The sequence below is a fragment of the Typopeltis vanoorti genome, chromosome 12 (assembly GCF_054136105.1).
Source record: "Typopeltis vanoorti isolate ZY-2024b chromosome 12, IOZ_Tvanoo_1.0, whole genome shotgun sequence".
NCBI lineage: Eukaryota > Metazoa > Arthropoda > Arachnida > Uropygi > Thelyphonidae > Typopeltis > Typopeltis vanoorti.
Genome location: NC_143560.1, coordinates 116,235,718 through 116,258,525, shown reverse-complemented (window position 1 = coordinate 116,258,525; position 22,808 = coordinate 116,235,718). Strand labels below are relative to the sequence as shown.

Sequence of the window (22,808 nt, the reverse complement as noted above, 5' to 3'; positions counted from 1 at the left end):
TTATGGAAGTTTCAGATATTTTTGAATTCGGTTGAAGAGAAGCAGCATTTCAACTCAACAATCATCAGCTTGCCTTTGTTGTTGAGTTGCGTGATTTTTTATTAATACCGCACCAATTATATGTGAGACCAGTAGTAGTAGTGGTGCTGAATAGTAGATTCTTGTTAAGACATACTACCCATTTTCAGTTGTTGTTTTTTTTTTAAATCATGGTGATCTTATGATTCCTAAATGATAAAAGGACAAGCAATTTTGAAACTGTTTCAATATTGCTTGTACATAATTTTTTAACTTTCATTTTTGGAAAAAAAGTGCTTGTTATATTCAAGTAAATATGGTTATTTTTTTTATAGCTTCCACTCATGAAAGGTTTTTCTGTAAATCTATAGTGGGTGGGCCAATAGCGGGCCCATCCACTACAGATTACTAGATAACTTAAGGAATTCACAACGTACACTAAAATATAAATTAAATTAAACCCAATGGCCAAGAATAACCACATAGCCCACTAGGGGGCACAATCAGGACTTTTAGGAGAAACAATAGCTTCCTGCTTCATCCTCATTTACTGTATGCAGTTCCCGCATGCACGTCTTTATTTTAAGTTCCTTTGAAGATGGCAACATGATGCAAAAAAATAGAAATATATATTAAAGTTTAATTTAATTTATATTCTAGTGTACGTTGTGAATTCCTGAACTTATCTAGTAATTGTGTCTAACCACCATATAAGCCTTTCTACGAGAACCACTATAGATTATAGTGAAGTTCGAGGGACATTTTTTTAAAAATTATTATTATTATTTTTTTTATTGATTTTTTACATAGTCCAGAATCCTGCTCTAAAGACCAAACGTGGAACTTTTTCAAGCCACTTGAGGCCTTCAATAAGTGGGGGTAATGGTCACACACACCAGGTAATGAAATACATTTCCCACCTAAAGACAGTCACAAACATCCATACCGTGGTGGAATTCAAACCTGCAGTCTGTTGGTTGGAAAGTAGGTACGCTAACCACTCAGTCAACCAGGCTGGCATAGTTATAGTGTATAGTTTATTATAGTGAATTTTCTTTATAATATCATTGTGCTTATGAGTCTTCATGCAAGACTTATGCAGTTGCAATGGTGTATGCTACAGTCAGAACTGAGTTTGTATGTGTGTATTTTTTTTTAAAACAGATTACTAGATAGACACCCCCCCAATGAAAAATTTTATGCATTGGTGGGGCTAAAGATCGCATTATTTGCCACCTGTATTCTAGAAACCAAACAACTTTTTTCAGGCCGTTTCATGTTTCCAGTAAGTTGGATGGTAGTCTGACATTTGGAGATGAAATTTTTCTACCACCTAATAACATTCAAATCTCATGGTTGGATTTGATCCTGTGACCCATTGGATGGAGAGTGTAGGTGCTATCCGCTTAGTGAATCTGCCTGACATATATTCATTTTTATGAACACATATTACCATTTCTTCCAATATGTACAAAGTAGGCTACCTTAATATAATCATTGTAAACTGGCAGATAAAGGTTGCTGTTGGTTGGGTTTGAGAGTTATCTTCTCAGGCATCTGAATGTAGACTCATCATGGAACGCTTACAGTAACCATTATTTGCACAATACTTATGCCTTTTCTTCAACTCATTCCACCTACCCGTCACCACCTGTCAAGCAACAAATCTAGTCTTAACACCCTCGATAACTATACAATTTCCAGATGCAACTTTGTTTGCTCCCTTCATGCTAAGTAAAAAAAAAAATTCCTTTATCTCATTCCTATAAATCCCATTAATAGCTTATGTTTCTGTGATGTCCTCATGTTTTCATTGACTAGTTTTGCAGTCCATAGACCTTCAGTCTCTCATAGGAGCATTCCATAAACCTTTGACAGTCTTGATCCAGATGTCGCCTTATAAAGGAAACAATGACCTTCCTATCCCAATGTGTCAGCATGTTCATCAACATAGAGCAACCAAATTATAGGTTTGCATGTGGCCATGTTCAAAAGTTTGTTTTCCAAGTGCTCAGTGAAGAAATTATCTGTAGGCAAAGTAGAGGCCATTGTAGGACCTTCTGTTTGTTTATACATTTTTTTCCCCTAAAACAACCAGCACACAGAGTAGATTTTAACAAATCAGAAGTGACAGAGTGAAGTGGTTTTTGATAAATCTAAATTTTCCATTAGTAGTAGTACATTAATAAATAAAGAAGTAATATAAAAACTAATCATAACATCACAATTTCTTAAGATAGAGTTTTCATTATATGTTTAAAAATAAGAGAGGAAATTTCCAGTGTAGGGGGAGAGAGAGAGATTTTACTAGCTGTTTGATACTTAATTTGAGCTGTATAGTGTATACTTTAAGTTTAGCTTGCTTAATTGTTGTGTTATTGATTGCTTTTATACCAAAAATGAATAATAATTGACATTAATGAATTAATGTTTTTTATGTTATTTCTAAGTAAATTTGCAAATGCTTTTAATGCTGTAACTCCTAGGAATTGGCTAAGATGTCCTGTATGTTTGAATTCTTTATTAGGAAGATCTTTGCACTCAGAATTTTTTTGAATTTCTGTTATACTTATTGTAGCAATTACATGATATTGTATCGGTAATGAATACACACACACACACACACACACACAAACTTGCATCTGGACTAACAGTATTCACTTGATTGAATATCATATTTTCAAAGATGCTTATGAATTTATCAGTTGTACAAAACATTTGTTTAAAGATATTTGTTTTTCTAGATTGCAGAATTAAATCATAGTTATGCCTGGTATAACTGTCCAGAAATTATATTTGGCCAAGTCAGTAAGTGAACTCAATTTAAGGGTGGCAAAAAATATTCCTCCTAATGTTGATCCAACACGGTAAGTGACAGCTAAAATGTATAATTTTTATTTGTGCATTTTATTCTGGAGGTTAACATTTCTGTTTAAATTTGCTTATAGAATAATATAAATACATTCTGAATAAGTAATATGTCAACACAGTTAAAAATATTTAATTGAGATGGATTAATTATCAATATTTCAATTCATGTATCATGAATCACATCAGTGTAAATCAGTTGGAAATCAAAAAATTAAACAACAAAGGATTAGGTGTTGTTGATTATTCATAATAGTTCTTCTGTTTCTCTACCCAGATTCTTCAGTGCACACATTATAACCGTATTAAGTACATAGGCACTGAAATGTAAAAAAGAACTGATATATCCTAACATAATGCTCTCTGTGGGTTGAATAAGCATAAAGTTAATTTGGAGAAGTCAAGCTACCTACTTTCAGAATGATTGTCACCCAAATCTTTGGTAAATTAATGAACCATACATGTTGAGGTCAGAGAAGTGATTCATAGCTGATTGTGATTCTAAAAATAGTCTTCTTCACATTTTAGATGTCTTCCTCCATTTAATCCTATGTAAAGGAGTATCCAGAGCATGATCTGCCAATTCCAACTGCCATACAAATGAATATGGATGTAATTTTTGTATTCTTTAAGGCAGTGTTAAAGTATTTTCACTTGGTTATATTATAAATTAAAGATGCCAAGAAATTATATTTTTGGTTTTATCCTTTATTCAAGTGTAGACAAACAAAGTTTGCACGTGAAATAACTTCACAACTGGGCTACTTGTATATAGAAGTAATTACTTCACATCAATTGCCTTAAGTATACCATAATGCAAAGCACTTATCCTCACAGATAAGTATAATGCTATGCATTATGAGAAAGGTCACTACTCAGACCAGTTTCAACCTTTATTTAGGTATCATCAGTGGAAGCTAAACCCCAGAAGTGATTCCAAGGTTGAAGTAATGCAAAAGTCATATTTCTATATACAAGTAGACAAAAGGTATTACATCTTATTATTAAAATACTCTGGATTAGAGAGACAGATGTTCAAAGTTTCTTCACTTGTTTATATTATAAATTAAAGATGCCAAGAAATTATATTCTTGGTTTTATCTTTCATCCAAGTGTAAGCAAACAAAGTTTGCACATGAAGTAATTTCACAACTGGGCTACTTGTATGTAGAGTCACATCAGTTGCCTTAATATCCCATAATGCAAAGCACATAGCCTTACGGACAAGTATAATTCTATGCATTATGGGAAGGGCCACTACCCAGACCAATTTCGACTTTTATTGAAGTCTCAGCCCTTCCCATAATGCATAACATTATACTTGCCTGTAAGGGTATGTGCTTTGTATTATATGATACTAAGTCAATTGATGTGAAGTCATTAGCCTCCATATACAAGTGGCCCAGTTACTTCACCTGTGGACTTTGTTTGCTTACATTTGGTAAAGGATAAAACCAAGAATATAATTTCTTGTTATCTTTAATTTATAGTATAACTAAGTAAAAATACTTTTAACATCGCCTTGAATAATACAAAATTTACTCCGTGTTCATATGTATGGCAGACCATGCTCTGGATACTCCTTTAAATAGGATTAAATGGAGAAAGATATCAGTATTACATGGAAGTCACTAAAAGGTGTGAGAGACTATTTTTAGAATTGCCATCAGCTATGAAGCACTTCTCTGACCTCAAAATGTATGGATCATTAATAGCTTGACTTCTCCAAATTAACTTTATGCTTATTCAAGCATAAAGTTTTTCAGTGCATATGTGCTTGCCACCTATCCACACAGTCTCACTTTTCTTATTCATTCTCTCCAGATGTTTAAAAAATATAATTTTACCTGAATGAGTTAAAGAGAGAGAGAGAGAGAGAGGAGGAGGGATAATGCAATAATTAAACCAATAATTAATGATACAATTATAATTTAAAAATATGATTTTTAAACAAAATAGAGAAAAACAGGTAACTAATGACTTTAGAGTAACAATGTATGGTGATACCATTATTAAAGATCTGGTAAATGAGAGTGGTCCAGAAACTTTTGCAAGTAGTATACTTGATGCCTTGAATATGAAAAGTAAAAAAACAAACGAGATAGTGGTGGTCATAGCATCAGAAAGAGAATGTGAGGCAAGATATTTCATGGATAGAACTAACAGGGATAGAAATTGAAGGGTATGTCATATGTCAGCAGGATAGGGAAGGTAAATGTGGTGATGGAGTGTTACTCATGATAAGAGATGAAATGTGCCTTCTCAGGGTGGAGAATCACAGTGGAAATAAGGTTGTTGAATTGTTATAGAAACCATTAATGCTTTTAAATTTTATGGGACAAGATATTGAGTCTGCAGTCCTGATCTTTAGCAACATCCTTGAGTGGGATGTTGCTATAGATCTGGGAATATTGATGGTGATGAGCAGGAAATGTTTAGGCAGATTAGTTTGGCAAGTAACCATTATTGGATTTCTTGAGGGACAATTGTCTTACACAGCTTGTGGTGGAGAGAACATGAGGATCGAGAGTTTTGGATTTGGTCATAGCATCAGAGGATCTGGCCATGACTGAGATGTCATACTTATCCCCAGTTGTTGAGATTGATTATGTAATCCTGACTTGGAGGATGAATAGGCATGTAGAAGTATCAAGGAGCAGAAGGAATTTATATGGAATTTTGAGACATTGCAAGACATAGAAACCAGTTTACAGCAGTACAATGAATGAAAGCATTTAAAGGAAGAGAGGTCAGTGGTGCATGAGAGATACTTAACAAAAAAATTATTGGTGGCAGTGGTACATTGTATACATTGAGTGTAGAACATTAAGAGATTTGCAGTCAAATGGATGACTAGATATATTAAACAGGAATTGGAGAAGATAAAGAAATTATGAAAGATGTATAAAGAGAAAGATGGAGAACAGTTGCATAAAGAATATAAGGCTCATACTAGGAAAGTTAAGGAGAGAAAAATTAGAATATTAGAGGAGACCTACGCTGCAATCCCAGGAGAATCCCAAGGAGTTTTTTGACTATGTAGCAAGCAGGAGGAAAAATGATTGTAGATGGATAACTTTGCTAGATAGAAATGTGACTCAGTGATAACCAATGCAGATGACATAGTTGAGATATTTGATGAACACCTTATTAGAATGTTTCATCCTGTTACACAGCAAACTTTATTCCTAGAGGGATAATGAGTGGTGAAATGTTAGAAATGAATGAAAAGGATGTATCCTGAATACTGAGCATGCTAAATGTCAGTAAGGCAGGGAGACTAGATGGAATTTCCCCCCACGTGTTTTAAGAGAACATGCTGTGGAACTGACCCTGCCATTAACTTGGCTGTTTAATGAAAGTCTTACAGTGGGAAAAGTTCCTGGAAAGTGAAAGGAGAGCAAGATAGTGCTATTGCATAAAGGGTGGTGGAAGAATGGAGTTATCAATCTAGGTCTATTTTTATTTCTGTGTAGTTGTTAAGATTTTGGAAGAAGTGGTAAGAACTATACAGAAATGGGCCTATAATGGTAATTTATGCAGACAAGCATGGATTTGTCAAAAGTTGAGTTGCCTTTTACAGTAGAGTAACAAGAGCAATGGATGCGGGTAAGGCATAGACTGTCGTTTTTGGGTTTTGCAAAGGCATTTGACAGGGTGCAACTTGACAAGTTGGTTTTTAAGTTCCAACATGCAGTTTGGATATCAAGGTAGTGGATTAGATTGGTAATTGGCTCTTTTATTAGATATCAGAGAGTTGTATAAATGGGAGTGCTATCAGGGACCAGGAAGGTTATAAGTGGAGTTCCACAAGGTTCAGTACTGGGACCACTACTGTTCAGTCTTTATGGGAATGATATTGTCACATGACTACAGGAAGATATTCAGCTTTTTGGAGATGATATTGAGCTTGAGATGGTTATTAGTAATAGTGCTGATATTTTGGCCCTTCAGGAGGATTTGAATTAGATGGAATGCTGGGTAGATGAATGAGGATACCCGTTTAGTGCAGCTAAATTTAAGGTTTTGAAATTTGGGCTTCACAGATGGGATGCTTCATTTTCACTTTGTGGGGTTATACAGGAGGAACTGGAGGAAGCAAGAGACCTTGGTGGGATTGTAGATAGAAATATGCGAGTTCAGAGGCCATACTGCAAAGGTTGTGTAGTTTCAGACAATTACTGCAGTATTGAGGAGGACATTAACCATGAGGATAAAAGTTTTCATGGTCTCATTCTATAAAGCTTTCATCAGACCACATTTGGATTTCTGTGCTAAGATCTGGTCACTGGGATTTGAAGAGGATGAAGTAACTTTGAAGAGGGTACAAAGCAGTGGCAGCTCATACATAAAGCACTGTGATATTGCAGCATCCCCAAGGATTTTGTTTGTGTTTATAAATAATAACAATGCTTACAACATTATGTAAATACAATACAACATGTTAAAGGTTACAGCTTATGTTTTGACATTGATTGAATAGTTAATAATTGGAATTGTTCAATTAACGCTTTAGATTACGAAACAAATGCACTGCGATCTAATGCAGTGTCAGAATTATCATGTTAGGCCAATTGCAGCTAGCCTCGCCGATATATTCATTTCCGCTTCTCGTTGTACGTTACAAGTGATTCTGACACCGCTCGTTTGGGCAGTGTATTGTATGCTTGCATGCGTTATTTCTGTGAGATGCGAAACTTTTATTATTGGTGCGTGTTTGTGGTGAGAGTGAACTATTTTTTGTAAATCTTATTTTATTTTGTTAAAATAACATATAATTATTTATTTATTATAGATACAAGGCTGAATTATGACGAGGTGTCACTATTGAAAATATGAAAAGAATTATATTTTTTCAATTATCGTTACACAAAACAAATGCACTGGGATCTAACGCACTGTGAGAATTATCGCGCCATTTGCAGCTAGACTCGCAGATATTCGTTTATGCTTGTCATTGCACGTTACAAGTGATTCCGACACTGCTTGTTTGGGCAGTGTATCGTATGCTTGCGCACATTATTTCTGTGAGATACGAAACTTTTATTATTGGTGTTTGTTCGTGGTGAGGGTGAAATATTTTTAATAAAGCAATTTTTTAATATGTAAATTTATTTATTAATAAATTGGTTACTGATTAAGAAAAAAAGAATTTTTATTTTTTTAATTTTGTATATGCAGCACTCCCACTTAAAATTTTCACCGGCCGTAGCTGGTAGAAAGACAGATAACTGAAATGATATCAGGACTGTACAACATCAGTTATGCAGATAGACTTATGGTATGCACACCGCAGATTTTAGTGGACAGAAAACAAAAGTGTGGGGATACAATTGAGACATTTAAGCTGTTGAAGGGTTATTATCGGATTAACACTGGTGAGATTTTTCATATGGTAGTAAGAGGGAAAGGAACAAGGGTCATTCATGGAAGTTGCATAAGGAAGTAGTGAGTAAAAGGAAAAGAAGTAAGTTTTTTGAATGGAGGGTGGTAGGAGTATGGAATGCAGTGCCTGAGAGGATGGGTGAAAGTGCAAATGGCCGATGAGTGTAAGGAGTGGTCTGATAGACTTTGTCTTGACTCGCATTGACCTCCCATGAGTCTTATATGACTATGAAAGTCAAGAAAAAAAAATAATGTTACAAAGATACTGCAGAGAATGAAAGCCAGCAGCATTGTAGAAAAGGTTGTCAATGTGTTGCTGAGGTAAGAAAAACATGAATCATAAATAATAAGTTGATAGAGCTGTGTGAGGAGAAAGGAATGCAGTTTGTTAATGTGTGGAATTCATTTGAGAGAAGAATAGAATTTCAGAAGAGTGATGGACTGCTTTTATGTGGATTTGTGAGGATCAACTGAAAAGATTGTTGCTAGAGGAAATGTAATGAGCAATGTTAACAAGACATAACATTATTTATTACATTTCCTTCTAGCAGTGAGTGATGTGAACAAGAGATATAATCAAATTAGAAATGATGGAAAAGGTCAGGAGAGTGAAACTGAAACTGATGAGACTAATAAGCTTACAAATGGAGAGTAGTGGTGTGAAAGATGAGGGTGAGAGAGCAGGAATGCAAGATATACAAATAAGCAGAGAAACAAAGGGGGGATGGACAGAAAGATATGGTAAAAGGAGAGCAGATATTGGAGGCAGTAGTGAACGTGAATGGAGGATAGCCAGGGATGGGAGGGCAGTAGTTGAATATGATGTAAGTGGTAGTGATAAAAGTGATTGAGCATGGGCAGGGAAATCATAACTAGAGAAATCATAGCTGAGAGGGTGCATGAGTAGGACTGGTTATAGACCTAAAAATGAAATTCTGTTACAAATTCCTGAAGTATCAGAAATAAGTGAAATGAAAATGTTTCACTGATTGAGTTTTTTCCTTAAAAAATTGAATAAACATGGTTCACTGAGGGTGATATCCTGATGGGAATAAAAATGGAGAGATGGAGAGGTACAATGTTTATCATGAGGATCAAAAGGGCAAGAAGTAAGGGGAGGGTGCAGTTACTGATAACATGGAATTATATTCACTTTAGGTAGAGTTGGGATGAAGAAAATGTATAGGGAGCTTGTGTTAGTAAACAAGTGAAGGGTGATCATTATGGGTTCTTTTAATTATGATAATATGGATTGGAATGAAGAGATAGTATTTTGGATTACAAAAACTGATTTTCTTGAGTTCTTGAGGGACAGCTATCTTGAGCAGTATATAAAAGGATGGCATACAAAGATTGAGAATCTTAGATCTGATCATATAATTAGAGTATAATGTTGTGAACGGGATGTTGTATTTCCTGCCATTTGATAGAGTGGTCATGATGGTCAAACATATGAAGACTTCTGTGAGGGAAGGATATATTGAAATCTCTAGGCCAGTGATTATGAAAGGCTTAGGAGACAGCATGGCACTATAACTTGAAATGAGGAGTTAAGTGGCAAGAGGTACATGCTTTTTGGGCACAGAACCAAGAGCTATTTAATAGTATCACTGTGTGAATGTATTCCTAAGGTCAAAAGACTGAATAAGATAGTTGTCAAATTAATGAATAAGAGATAAAGCATGAAAGAAGAAGGCACAGTGTAGAAGCAGCAGAAGTTATATGATGATAACTGTATTTTGTAAGGAAATTACAATGTACATTAATATTACCTAAAATATATTCAATTAATATTTCCAGTATTTTGGCATAGTCAAATTGCTGTCATCAGGGAATAAAATATAATAAAATTCATGCATGAAGGAACTACACTAAGTAATGAAGATGAAGCTTGTCATCTGAGAGTAGGTCTAAATTTTTGAATAGTGCCCTTTAGTGGGCTAAATTGGACATCCTTGGCTGTTGGGATGAAGTATGGAGGATGAGACTTTGGCTGCCATATTTGGCAGTTTCATGCAACCAAATTTGTTGAGGTTAGGGTAGTTTAAGTCAGAAGCAGATTCAAGGAAAAGTCTGTTGTATTAATGCTTGCTGCGATGGAGTATATTTGTATATTTGATGGAGTTAAATTGAATATTAAAATATTTGAATATTGGGATCGGTTTAATTTAACTGGAGATATGCTGCTCTATTGCAGATTATGCAAAACTGGGGAGAACAGTGAGGAGTCCAAGCAGATGTTGGCCTTATAGGAGAATATGAATAGACTGTATGAGTAGGTGAGTGAGTGAAATTGCTGGATTCATGCTGCAAAGTGTAAGGTTCTGAAATTTGGTAGGCAAGGATAAGATGTAAAGTATACACTTGATGGAGAAATTTTGAAGGAGATAGAGGAAATGAGAGACCTGGGAGTATTGGTAGATGAGACCTGAAGTTTGAGTAACAAAAGTTGTGAAGTCATCACATCTGGATTATGGCAATGATGATGAAGATGTTGACATGCAGAAATGAAGAAGTTATGGTTCTACTGTATTATAAGACCTTGGTCAGAGTTCTTATATAGATTATTGTGTGCAGATATGGTCACATATCTTTTTAATGAGGATTGGATATATAGTAAAAAGGATCCAGAGAAAATTGATTGAAGTGATATCTGGTTTCTGGAATGGAGGTTTATGAAGATATATTGTGGGAATGGCATTTTGTATGTTGCAACATGTAGAGCCTTGGGAATAGGATGGGAGATTGAGACATAAGTTCATGAGGGATTGTTACCAGGTTAATGTGGAAAAAAATTTTTTCATAGGTATGGCTTCTTGTTCTGTGTACCTTACCTGAAAATTGTATAAAAAGATTATGAGCAAGGGACTAAGAAGTAAGTTCATTGTATGGATAGTGGTTGGTGAGTGTAATGCATTGCCTAAGAATGTGATGAATGAGTTCAAAGAACAGTTTGATATGCTTTGTGTGTGATAGTGTGTACCTCCCACAATGAATCTTTTGACTCAATTGAGGTCTCATGTTAATAATAATAAACTCCATCAAATGATTCTATGCCGATTTGTTTCTCTAACATAATTTTTTCCTGCTATGTGCAATTATTTTTATGTTTTGTGTAATTAGAAGTATAATTACTAAAATTGGATTAGTAAAGTATAATATACAAGTATTTATATTCTTGTTTTAATCCTTTATCTAAGTGTAACCAAAACAGCATGAAATATCTTCACAACTTGGATCCAAGTTGTGAAGACATTTCGTGAAGATATATACAAATTGCCTTAGTATTCTATCATGCAGAGCATATTTCCTTTCAGATGTGTATGTTGCAATGCATTATGGGCAGGATCAGTACCCAGACTAGTTTTGACCTTTATTCAGGTGAAAAGTAAAGAGGTGTTCATCATAGGTCCAGAGCAGTATAAGAGTGCAAGAAAGTCTAATAATATTAGGAGGAAGAAAAGACAGATAAATATGAGGGTGGTCATATTTATCTGTCTTTTCTTCTCGGCCTCGATCATAGATGGCAACACTATCGGCAACATTTTTTTTTTTCTAAGTTGGTATATCTGTCATAAGCATCCATGTGAAATTGCAAGTCATTCTATCAAGTAGTTTGTTTTATACAGCTGTCTGAAGCAAAAGTGTTATCTGTATCCCTTGAAATGGATAAAATTGAGTATCGTGCGGCTATAAAATTCTTTGTAAAAGAAGATTTAACGGCAAAAGAAATTCATTCAAATTTCATAAAAGTTTATGGACACTTTTCTCCTTCGTTTTCGACAATTAAGAAATGGGCTGCCGAGTTTAAACATGACCGTAGCAGCCTTGAAGATGATCCACATGAAGGACGTCCAAAAAGTGTAACACCAGAAATCATTGATCAAGTGCACGATATGGTATTGGATGACCGGCGAGCCAAAGTTCGTGAAATTGCTGAGACTATAGGCATTTCAAAAGAACGAGTAGGATATATTTTGCATGAAGTATTGCAAATGAAAAAGCTTTGCGCAAAATGGGTGCCGGGCTTGCTCACAGCGGAACAAAATCGCACTCGCATGAAAATCTCTGAACAGTGCTTGAGCATTTTAACAAGAATAAAATTGATTTTGTGTGTCGATTTATTACTGTGGATGAGACTGGGATTCACCAGTACACACCAGAATCCAAACAACGGTCAAAACGGTGGCCAGTTGTTCAGCACCAAAGAAGACAAAGTCGGTTCCATTAGCAGGACAGGTCATTGCATCAGTGTTTAGGGATACTAAAGGCATTTTGTTTATTAATTATCTTGAAAAGGGTAAAACAATAACTGGGGAATATTATTCCAATCTTTTAACCAGACTAGATGAAAAAAATTGTGAGAAAAGATCCAGTTTGCAGAAGAAAAAAATCATCTTTCATCAGGACAATGCACCTGCCCACAAAAGTGTTTTGGCAATGGGAAAATTAAGGGATCTGCACTATGAATTGTTGGAACATCCATCCTATTCCCCAGATTTGGCTCCCTCTGACTTCTATCTCTTCCCAAAACTAAGACTTTTCCTTGCTGGTCAGCATCTTTCTTTTGAATTTTGTATATTTTACTGAGAACCACTACAGGGATGGCATAATGCACTGGAGCATCACTGGAATAAATGTATTAGTTTTAAGGGAGATTATGTCGAAAAATAAAAATAATTTTGAAATTATAAATTTGTTTTTTCCTTGTTAGGCCAAGAATTTTTCAGACCACCCTCGTATTTTAAAATTTCTTTCTTCTACTTGTTTCTGCATTTCCACTTCTATATCTATGTTAATGTTTCTAATGTTGCTGTATTGTATACCATTGCGTTGGTTTGCTATGAACCAGCTTCTCTTTCTATCTTTATTTAGGCATCATCAGCAGGAGCTAGATCTTGGAGATGCTGAGAATTAAATCATTGCTTAAATTATGTTTTTCATATTCGATTAACAAAATGATGTATCATATTATTAAAATTCTGTGGATTAGAAATTGTTGTAGATGTTGTAGATTTTTATTTCTTCTTTGTTATAATCTACTTTGTAAACAATAATAGACAAGAAAGTACATTCTTGTTTTTATTCTATACAAATATAGGCAACAGACGTTTGTTTATGCATGGGTAAAGAATTAAAATGTGTGAAGTAACTTCACAACTAGGCTATAATATTTGGATGCAAATGGCTTTACATCAGATTGCATTAGTATCCTATAATGCAGCAAGATTCCTTTTGGAAGTATGTTTCCATACATTATGGGAAGAGTCACTATTCACACTGATTTAAACCTTTATTGAGGTCTCATCAGTGAGAGCTAGACCTGTGTGGATTGTGAGAGCTGAATCAATGTAGAATTCATATTCAAGTAGAAGACTTTTTCCTATAATGAATGGCATTATACATTTCCGAAAGAAAAATATTTCTTGTGCATTATTGGTAGTAGGGCAATTTGATGTGAAATCATATGCCTCCATGTACAAGGAGCCTAGTCATGAAGATACTTCACATTCCAACTTTTATTTGTTTATGTTTGGGATTAAAACAACAATTCGGTTTCTTGTCTGTTATAATTTACTTTGTAACCAAGCAAAAAAAAAAAAAAAAACTTTCTATATTTTGAATGAACAGACTGCATAAGAAACAGTGATTTATTACACAGTTAATTTAACTGTGTAATAAATCTTAATTCTTCACTGTAAAATGAAAATCCCAATAAAAGGGGATTAGTATTTGTCTTTCATTGCATTACATATTAGGACTTCACTAATTAGATAGTTATGTTAGATCAAGAGCTTCTACCCAACAACTGAGGTTGCTGGGTAGAAGCTCTTGTTAACAAAAAATAACAAATATATATCTGATATTAGATATGTTCATAGCTTGCACATTTAAAATAAGCTTGATAAAAGTTGGAAAAAAAAACTTGTTATACTGAAATAACATTTGTATCATAACCTATATTTATTTCATTTTTAGCTATTGCAAGTCTGCTGCTAAAATAATTGGAGAAGCTGAGAAGTGTTGCTTGGATGGAGATGAAGAAAGAGCATATTTCTGTTTTATGATGTTTTTAGAACTTATTAATAAAATTAGGCAGAGTCGAGATTTTGAAAAACTTAAGATTGTATGTTTCATTTTATGTAAAAATATTTAACAAAGTAATTGTTTTTAATTATATACTTATTTTGATATTGCTATTGTTAATTTTTTATGAAAATATTAAGGACATTTGTTTTGCATTGTGCTGAATTAGTACAAGTGGTGTTACTATTAGACATGATGCTTTTTTTAAATATCCTGGTGTAATTTTTCTGTTAAAATAATCCCAAGCGTGATTCAATGACTCGAGTCATTCTATTTGGAGATTCCATTATTATAGAGCATGGGCTGATAAGAGGGTGCATAAGGTCTGTTTTTCAGGAGGAATAATGAACACATTGTTATGCTTTGAATATGAGAAATAAACATGCAAGGAAGTTATGGTGATTGTGTAAATGAATGAGTGAGTGATTTAGTTGGATACAGGGAGGATATGAGGATGGATATCAGGAGGTTATTTTTTTATTTATTAGTATGGAGTTTCCTCCCTTTTTCTCCCCCGTCCCTACTGGAGAAAGTTGAGCCCCTTCATAGGGGTTAAGTATTTATTGCTGTAGATCCGTGTGTGTTCACGGGCCCGGATTGCCTGCTTGTGGGATGAAAAATGCCAGATAAACTGGCGGAAAAAACCCTACTTCCCGCACCCAAGACCGGCTAACTTGGCTATGGCTGAGGAAGATCCACAAATTCCTCACGTTTTCGACGGGAATTGAACCTGGAACACTCCTTCCCCAGTCATATGGTTGCGAAGCACACAGCCACTAGGCTAACCGCACGGACAGGAGGTTATTGAGGAGAGTAAAAGACAATATAGGAATGATAGTTAGTATATTGCCCAGATATGACAATGATGAGTTAAGATGGTGAGCAAAAATCATGAATAGTGTGCAAGCAGAACTGTTGCAAGGAGAAAGGGAGTGCAGTTGCATGACATGCATTTGAGGCAAGAATGGAATTGTACAAAAGTTATGAGTTTCATTTAACAATTTGACTACCATTGGCCTAACTTGTAAACTTGCCTCTGGTGCCAATAGGCTAGTAATATTTTCTCTTCAAATTGTTGATATATTGTTGATCCACATTTTAGTAAATGTATTTTCTAGGCTTGTCTGATTATATTGCAGGTTGAAAGTTTCTAGTCTCACAGAATGTGAGAAAAGGAATGCAGCTGCCATGGAGAGACAGTGAAAGGAGAATTAATTCTGGAAGCAGTAATGGACGCATGAACAATAGGTGAAACTGAAATAATTGAGAATGGTGAAGAGAGTAGTGTGAGAGATGAGAATGTGAGAAAATGAATGTAGCTGGACAGGTAAACGGGGGAGAACAGTGTCAGTAGAGTGAATTCTGGAAGCAGTAATAAGTGCTTATACAGGAATGATCAACATAAGAATGGGATAGCCTGGGATACATGGGGGAGTAGTTGAGTCAGAGGAGATATATGGAGCAAGGAGAGTGTTAAAAATGAAATTAGGATTGTAGAATACTAATTTTGAAGACAGATTGAGAATTTGTAGACTGCAGACACTAGCAAACTGGAGAAAGAGGGTGATATGATTGACTCAGTTGATGGAATTTTTCAATTTATAGAGGGTGGGGAAAGGACACGAGGGCATCCTTGGAAGCTGAGAATAAAGGCTGCTAAGAAGGGTGAGGGCTAGATTTTTCTCTCAGTGAGTGGTGCATGATTGAAATGGATTACCATTGGATGTTGTGAGTGCAATCAGTGTGAATGAATTCAAGAATAACTATGAAAGCTGGTGTGTGTATTATGTGGCCTCCCTCGACAAGTCTCTGTCTCCCTGCAGGTCTCTTTTAATAATAATTATAATAATTGTACCCACTTTAATAAGGTGTAGGACCTCTTTTCACTGCAATTACTACAGTAATATTACAGGGTGTACTTTCCACAAGTGTACGATAGTAATCAATGGGCATTTTGGTCCATTCATCCTGTAGGCATGTAATGAGGTTCTGAATTGTTGTGGTGCAGAAGTCCTTTGACCCCCCCCCCCACACACACTCCAGTTCATCACACAGCTGTTCAATAGGGTTTAGAACAGGGCTCTTTGGAGGCCATTCAAATGTGGTGATGTTCATGTCCACAAACCATGCAGTTACAGCAGCAGTCTTATGACATGGTGCATTATCTTGCTGAAAGAGACAATGGTCAGTTCTTTAGAAACGTCACAAAGTATGAAGCATTGCATTGTCGAGGATGTTCAGTTACCTCTTGGAGCTCAATGTTCGTTGCACCACAAACAGAGGTTCAAGGCCAAACCAGGAAAAAAACGCCACGAAGTAGGAAGCATTGCATTGTCCAGGATGTTCAGTTACCTCTTGGAGTTCAATGTTTGTGGCACCATAAACATAGGTTCGAGGCCAAACCAGGAAAAACAGGGCCATACCATCACACTGCCACCTCCGAATTTCATAGTTAGTGTTATATACTCTGGTAATCGACATTCACTAGGCCTCTGCCACACCTGTCTATCTATTTGTTACAGTAGGACATTGAAAACACAGTTTTCAACGTCCTACTGTATACACTCTTTGCACCACTGAAAATGAGTATATGTCGGTTTAGATAATATGGGGCTTGCATGTTGTAGTCCTACCACTGAAACCCATGTTGTGAGCCTCAGTTCTGAATGCATTTTTGCAGATTCATGTTCCAGTTGATGCCCGGAACTCCACATTCAATGTGTCAGCCAACAAATGGCAGTTTTTACATATTATCCTTCATAGCACCCTGTGGTCCTGTTTGGTCAGTGTGGCAGTTTGTCCACTGTGGGTAGCACTTGCAGTTGACTCTGCACTCCCATCTCAGTATGGTATCATTTATTGTTGACCTGGGATGGCCTGATTTGTCAACAATTTGCCAAACATATAGGCCTCCAACATGGCATCCTATCAGAATTGCCTCTTTCAAACTCAATTAGTTCCCTTCTTGGAGTGACTTCATCTGGACATAGTTGCACTGAAAGTTGACTTGGCAGCATCATATTCTTTGAATTTATACCTGCTACATGGCTCGATGACAGTGGGACATTTGCTGACTTCTTAGCAAGCAGTATATGAAACAACCAGTCTGCTGTTAAGAGACAACTGGGAGATGTAGCATGGAAAGAAGAGTTTCAGGGAAGGAAGACAGATGCTTCTTGGACACAGATGAAGAGATATTTAACATCAGCAGTGTCTGAATGTATTTCCAAGGTGAAAATATCAAATAAGGTAGGGGTAAACTTGATGAATGAAGGGATTAAGTATGCAGTCTAAAAAAGAATGATTTATGGAGAAAGCACAAGATGAAGGGTAATAATCAGTGTAAGGAATACAGTGGGCAGGCCATTACCAACTCAGTTGGCAATGGCAGCAAAAGTACAGTATGAGCCAGTATACTTTTAGAACAAATCTTAGAGAGTTGTTTTGATATGTGGGAAGTAGAAGAAAGAATGTTATGAGAGAATGATATTATGGATAAAAGTTATAATTGTACTGTTGAGATGATATAGTTGAAGTATTCAGTGAGTATTTTATGAGGGGGTGTTCACATTCCTATCACTTTCCCTCTCAACAATACGGTGTCATAAAAACACTAACCCATAGAGCTTATAACCTTTGTTCTAGTGAGACTTCTTTTGCAACAGAACTCAATCATATACACCAGACTTTTCTATCTAATGATTACAGTTCCCACAATATCAAAAAATAATCAATTCTTTCCCCAATCCATAACCTCCTCAGAGAGACCTAGATATGTCTTGGACCATCTCCTAGGTCTGAGGCACATCAGAAAAAATATCCATAATCTTAAAGAAATACAATATTTCCTCCACTTTCAAGTCTCACTTAAAACTAGCTACCCTTCATCTATTCCACTAAAGACAAACTCCTTCCCATTTCAGTCCCAGGTGTATATATAGTTCCTTGTTCCTGCAGGTTGGCATACTATAGACAGACAGGAAGATCAACTACCATCCTAATGGAAGAACATAAAAAATTACATCTGCAGACATGACTATGGTCAGTCTGGCCTTGCGAACCATACTTTAGATATAGCTCACAGAATCAGTTGGAAAAAGATCATCATGCTCCATCACAGTAAATTTAAAGAGGAAGATTGTTTTTAGAATCTGCTGCTGCTCTTCATTTAAATGAATATATATATTCATTTATATATATATATATATATAAATGAATATATATATTCATTTTTTATAAACTGACTAAAAATCCGAGAATTATAACAAATTGATTATAAATTATTAGATTACAAATTATAACAAATAAATCTCAATTTGTTATAATTCTCAGATTTTTAGTCAGTTTATAAAAAATGAACATATCCCAACCCCGAGTTAATATTAGTGAGTACGGGTGTGGCAAACCCGAGATACCTGATGCTGGACCATGCCTTACTTCATGTAATATACATCTGTTATATTTTCTATAGACTAGTCCCTCCTCTTCCTCCCTTGCTTCTTTCTTTCTTCTCTTCTTGCTCCTTCCCCTGAATGCTATTAGAGTATTCGAGGGGAATCTTTCCTATTTTGCTGTGTCATTTCGTCTTGTGCTAAGAGGACATTATCAAACACTGTAACATGATCAGGCCATCAAAAAATGTTCATACCGCATCGTCCGTCGCGCAGGTTACCAAGGGATGCGTTCGGGTTTTAGGCAGAGGGACCCGTTCGAAAAATATGTTACTGTCTCCCTTAGACACCACTCCTCAGCACTCTGCTAGAGGAATCTCCATCAATGGGCCCGCTACCCATTTGGAGAGGTGTTTAGGGGCAGCACAAAGAATTGGTTCTGCAAAAGGATGGAAATGACAACGGCACCAGACTATGGCTTTAGGCAACTGGAACATCTTCTCTCTGACAGGGAAAGAGTTGGAACTGGTTGAGGAAGCCAAGTGCTACCGGCTAGACTTAGTCGGGCTTTCTTCGACCAAGAGGAGAGGCTCTGGAATTGTCGACCTGGATAAGGGGGTGGAAGCTCTACTACTCTGGTGTGAGCCCGACAATGTCTGCTCAGGCAGGTGTGGAGATACTCACAAGCCCCAGCTGTCAGACTGTGTTGCTGAGTGGATCCCATTGGGAGGACGGGTATGTGTGTTAAGGCTTCAGATGAAAAACCATGATTTGGCTGTGGTGCAAGCCTATGCACCTAATCTGGAGTCAGAATACTCTGCCTTCCTAGAGGAAGTGGATGCTGCTTTTGACAGGGTTGCAGACATGGAATCAGTCCTGCTAATGGGTGACTTCAATGCACATGTTGGAACAGATGACCAGACATGGAGGGGTGTGGCTGGGAGGAACGGCACCCCTGACCTTAACGCGAATGGGCTGAAATTATTGGACTTCTGCTGTACTAACAGCTTGTCCATAATGAATACCTTCTTTCAGCACCGAGAAGTCCATAAGTATACCTGGTACAGGGATACACTAGAACAAAGATCTCTGATTGACTTCTTTATAGTCTCAGCAGACCTATTTTCCTCAGTGTTGGACATTCGTGTGAGAAGAGGGGCAGAACTGTCAACTGACCACCACCATGTTATGTGCACTCTATGACTTCAGAAACCAGATGCTACTATCAATGCCGATAGGCCTAAGCAGCTATACTGCGTGAAATGGGAGACATTGGAAAATGAGGCTGTGAGGAAGAATTTTGCAGATGACATTTCCTCCAGGTTCAAAGAGATTCCCAAGCATACTGCAGATGTTGAGGAGGAGTGGAAGCTGTTCAGAACAGCTGTCACTGCCTCTGCACACTGATGGTGTGGCAGAAAGCGACTTGGCATGCAACGGGCAGTGAGAAAATGACACCTTGGTGGAACCAAGAAGTCCAAAAAACTGTCCGGGCAAAAAAGGAGTCCTACCTAACATGGCTTAGAGTCAAGTCACCTGAGATGCATTTGCGGTATGCTGAGGCACGAAAAGCTGCTGCTGAGGCAGTAAAGACAGCAAAGCAGAAGGCTTAGGAATCCTTTGGAGAAAGACTAGACTCATCCTATGCAAATGCAAACAAAGTATTCTGGCAGACCATATACCGCCTTTGAGGGAGGAAATCATGCACAGCAAGGGCAATTAAGGCATCTGATGGTGCACTTTTAACAACCGAGAAGGATATCCTCCACAGATGGAGGGAATACTTTGAGAGCCGCCTTAACCCAGGTGGCCCAGCAGTTGCGGACATCCAAGAGGTGCAGATTGGGGCAATGACTAGTCTCACAGCGGAAGAGGTCCATTTTGTAATAAAATCGTTGGCGATGATGAAATTCGGCCCAAAATACTAAAAGCCTTAAATCGAGACGGTTCTCTGGCTGACTCGAGTGTGTCAGGCTGCTTGGATATCTGGGCGAGCACCAGAGCAATGGTAGACAGGCATAATAATACCAGTCTTTAAGAAGGGAGACCAGAAGGGTTGTAGTAACTATCATGGCATCTCTCTGCTCAGCCTGCCTGAGAAAGTGTATGCTAAGTGCTTGGAAAGATGGTGCAGTAGAAGCACAACTGACCAAATCTTCACTTTAAGGCAAGTCTTTGAGAAATTTTGGGAATATGCCAAGAATGTCTACACATGTTTTGTGGACTTGGAGAAGGCATATGACCAGGTTCCTCGGGATAAGCTTTGGCAAGTAGTACAGGAGTATGGAGTGGATGGCCAACTATTAGCTGCCATGAATGCCCAGAGTTTTGTGTCAGGGTAAACAGCACAAAGTCTGAACCTTTCACAGTCTCCGTTGGCCTCCACCAAGGGTGTGTTCTGTCACCCCTCCTTTTCATAATATTTATGGACTGGATTGATAGGCACAGCCGAGGCAGTGAGTGTGTCAGAATTGGAAAGTGTAGCATTGGACGTCTGCTTTTTGCAGATGACCTAGTTCTGCTTAGCTCTTCCACAGATGACCTCCAGCGGACCCTGAATAGGTTTGTAGCTGTTTGTGCAGATGCCAGAATGAAGATCAGTATGGTCAAAACTGAAACTTTGTGGTCTCAAGACAACCATCCCAGTGCACTCTAAATGTAAGTGGAGTCCCAATCAGGCAGGTGGAGAAGTTTAAATACCTTGGGTCCATATTTATGAATGATGGAAAATGGGACATAGAGCTAGATACTCGAATTGGCTTAGCAAGCTCAATATTGCGGGAGCTTGGCCGTTCAGTAGTATTGAAGCGGGAGTTAAGCCAGAAGGCAAAGCTGGCTGTCTTCAATACAGTCTATGTCCCCATCCTCGCCTATGGTCATGAGAGTTGGGTAATGACCGAAAGAATGCGGACACGAATCCAAGCGGTTGAAATGAGGTTCCTGCGAGGGGTTGCGGGGCTGACAAGACTCGGCAGAGTCAGAAGCTCTCAAATTCAGGAAACCCTCAATATTCGACCGCTGCTTCTCCGTGTTGAGAGATCACAGTTATGTTGGTACAGGCACCTGGTCAGAATGCCACATGAGAGGCTCCCTCAGCAGGCCCTCTTTGTGGTCTCAAGCCAGAGGGTGGGAGGCCAAGGACTTGCTGGATGGATTATATCCAAAACCTTGGGTGGACACGTTTGGGAATCCCACCAGAACACCTGAGCTTGGTGGCAGAAGATCGTGACCATTGGAAGTTCCTCTTGCAGCTGTTACCCCCACAACCCAATTAGGAAAGGTGTGCCTTGAAGATGTATGTATGTATGTATATATAAACTTTTCATAATATGTATGTATGCATGTGTGTTCCCCTTTCTTCTGACATGAATTATTTTGGGTGATGGCCTTGCTGGGCATATTCATTATTGTCATTATTCTACTAGGGAGCCAGTTTCTGCTCCATTTTGAGGGTACAACAGTAGAGCAGTTTTCTGCAAGCTCTCTGCCAGATAATGCATGGGACTGAATCCAATAGTAATGCATCTGTTGGAGGTTTCTCGATCATCTGGCAAACAATCCTGTTGTGCTGACCCTGCCAGGTTGTGCCTGGAAGGAGACCAGGTCAGTGGTATGCACTGTCTAAGGCGACACTTGGACTGGAGTCTGAGCACTCCATGTGTGCACGTTATGTACACGTCCCTCAACCCAGCTGCATGCTCCTACTCTTTGTTGAATCACCAACCCCACACACGAAAATCAATCATAAAAGTACTAGCATTTTAACTGTGGATAGAAAAATATCTCCTATAAAAATAACAACAAAAAAAGTCTAAAAGTCTTTTTTATATTTTTCCTATGAAAAATATAACCAAAAAATTGGAAAAAATAATAAATCCACAGTCTTTATTCAAGTCTCTTTCTCTATAGTTTGTCCTCCTCCCAGCCAATCTCATCGTCATACCCTGTGACACTATAATTGTGCCAACTGGTATGACCTCCAGATTGGAACAAATAATAAATCCACAATCTTTATTCAAGTCTCTTTCTCTACGGTTTGTCCTCTCCCCAGCCAATCTC

General features: G+C 37.3%; 1 protein-coding gene across 1 annotated transcript in view; it reads left to right on the top strand.

Moving 5' to 3' along the window:
- Positions 1 to 22,808, top strand: part of LOC150101159 (ubiquitin carboxyl-terminal hydrolase 8-like) — a 338,380-nt gene that overhangs the window by 5,469 nt on the left and 310,103 nt on the right. The window contains exons 2-3 of the mRNA XM_090401220.1: positions 2,763 to 2,885; positions 14,251 to 14,398. Of these exons, the coding sequence (XP_090257346.1) occupies positions 2,785 to 2,885; positions 14,251 to 14,398 (249 nt within the window). The 5' untranslated portion in view covers positions 2,763 to 2,784. The remainder of the gene's footprint in view (positions 1 to 2,762; positions 2,886 to 14,250; positions 14,399 to 22,808) is intronic.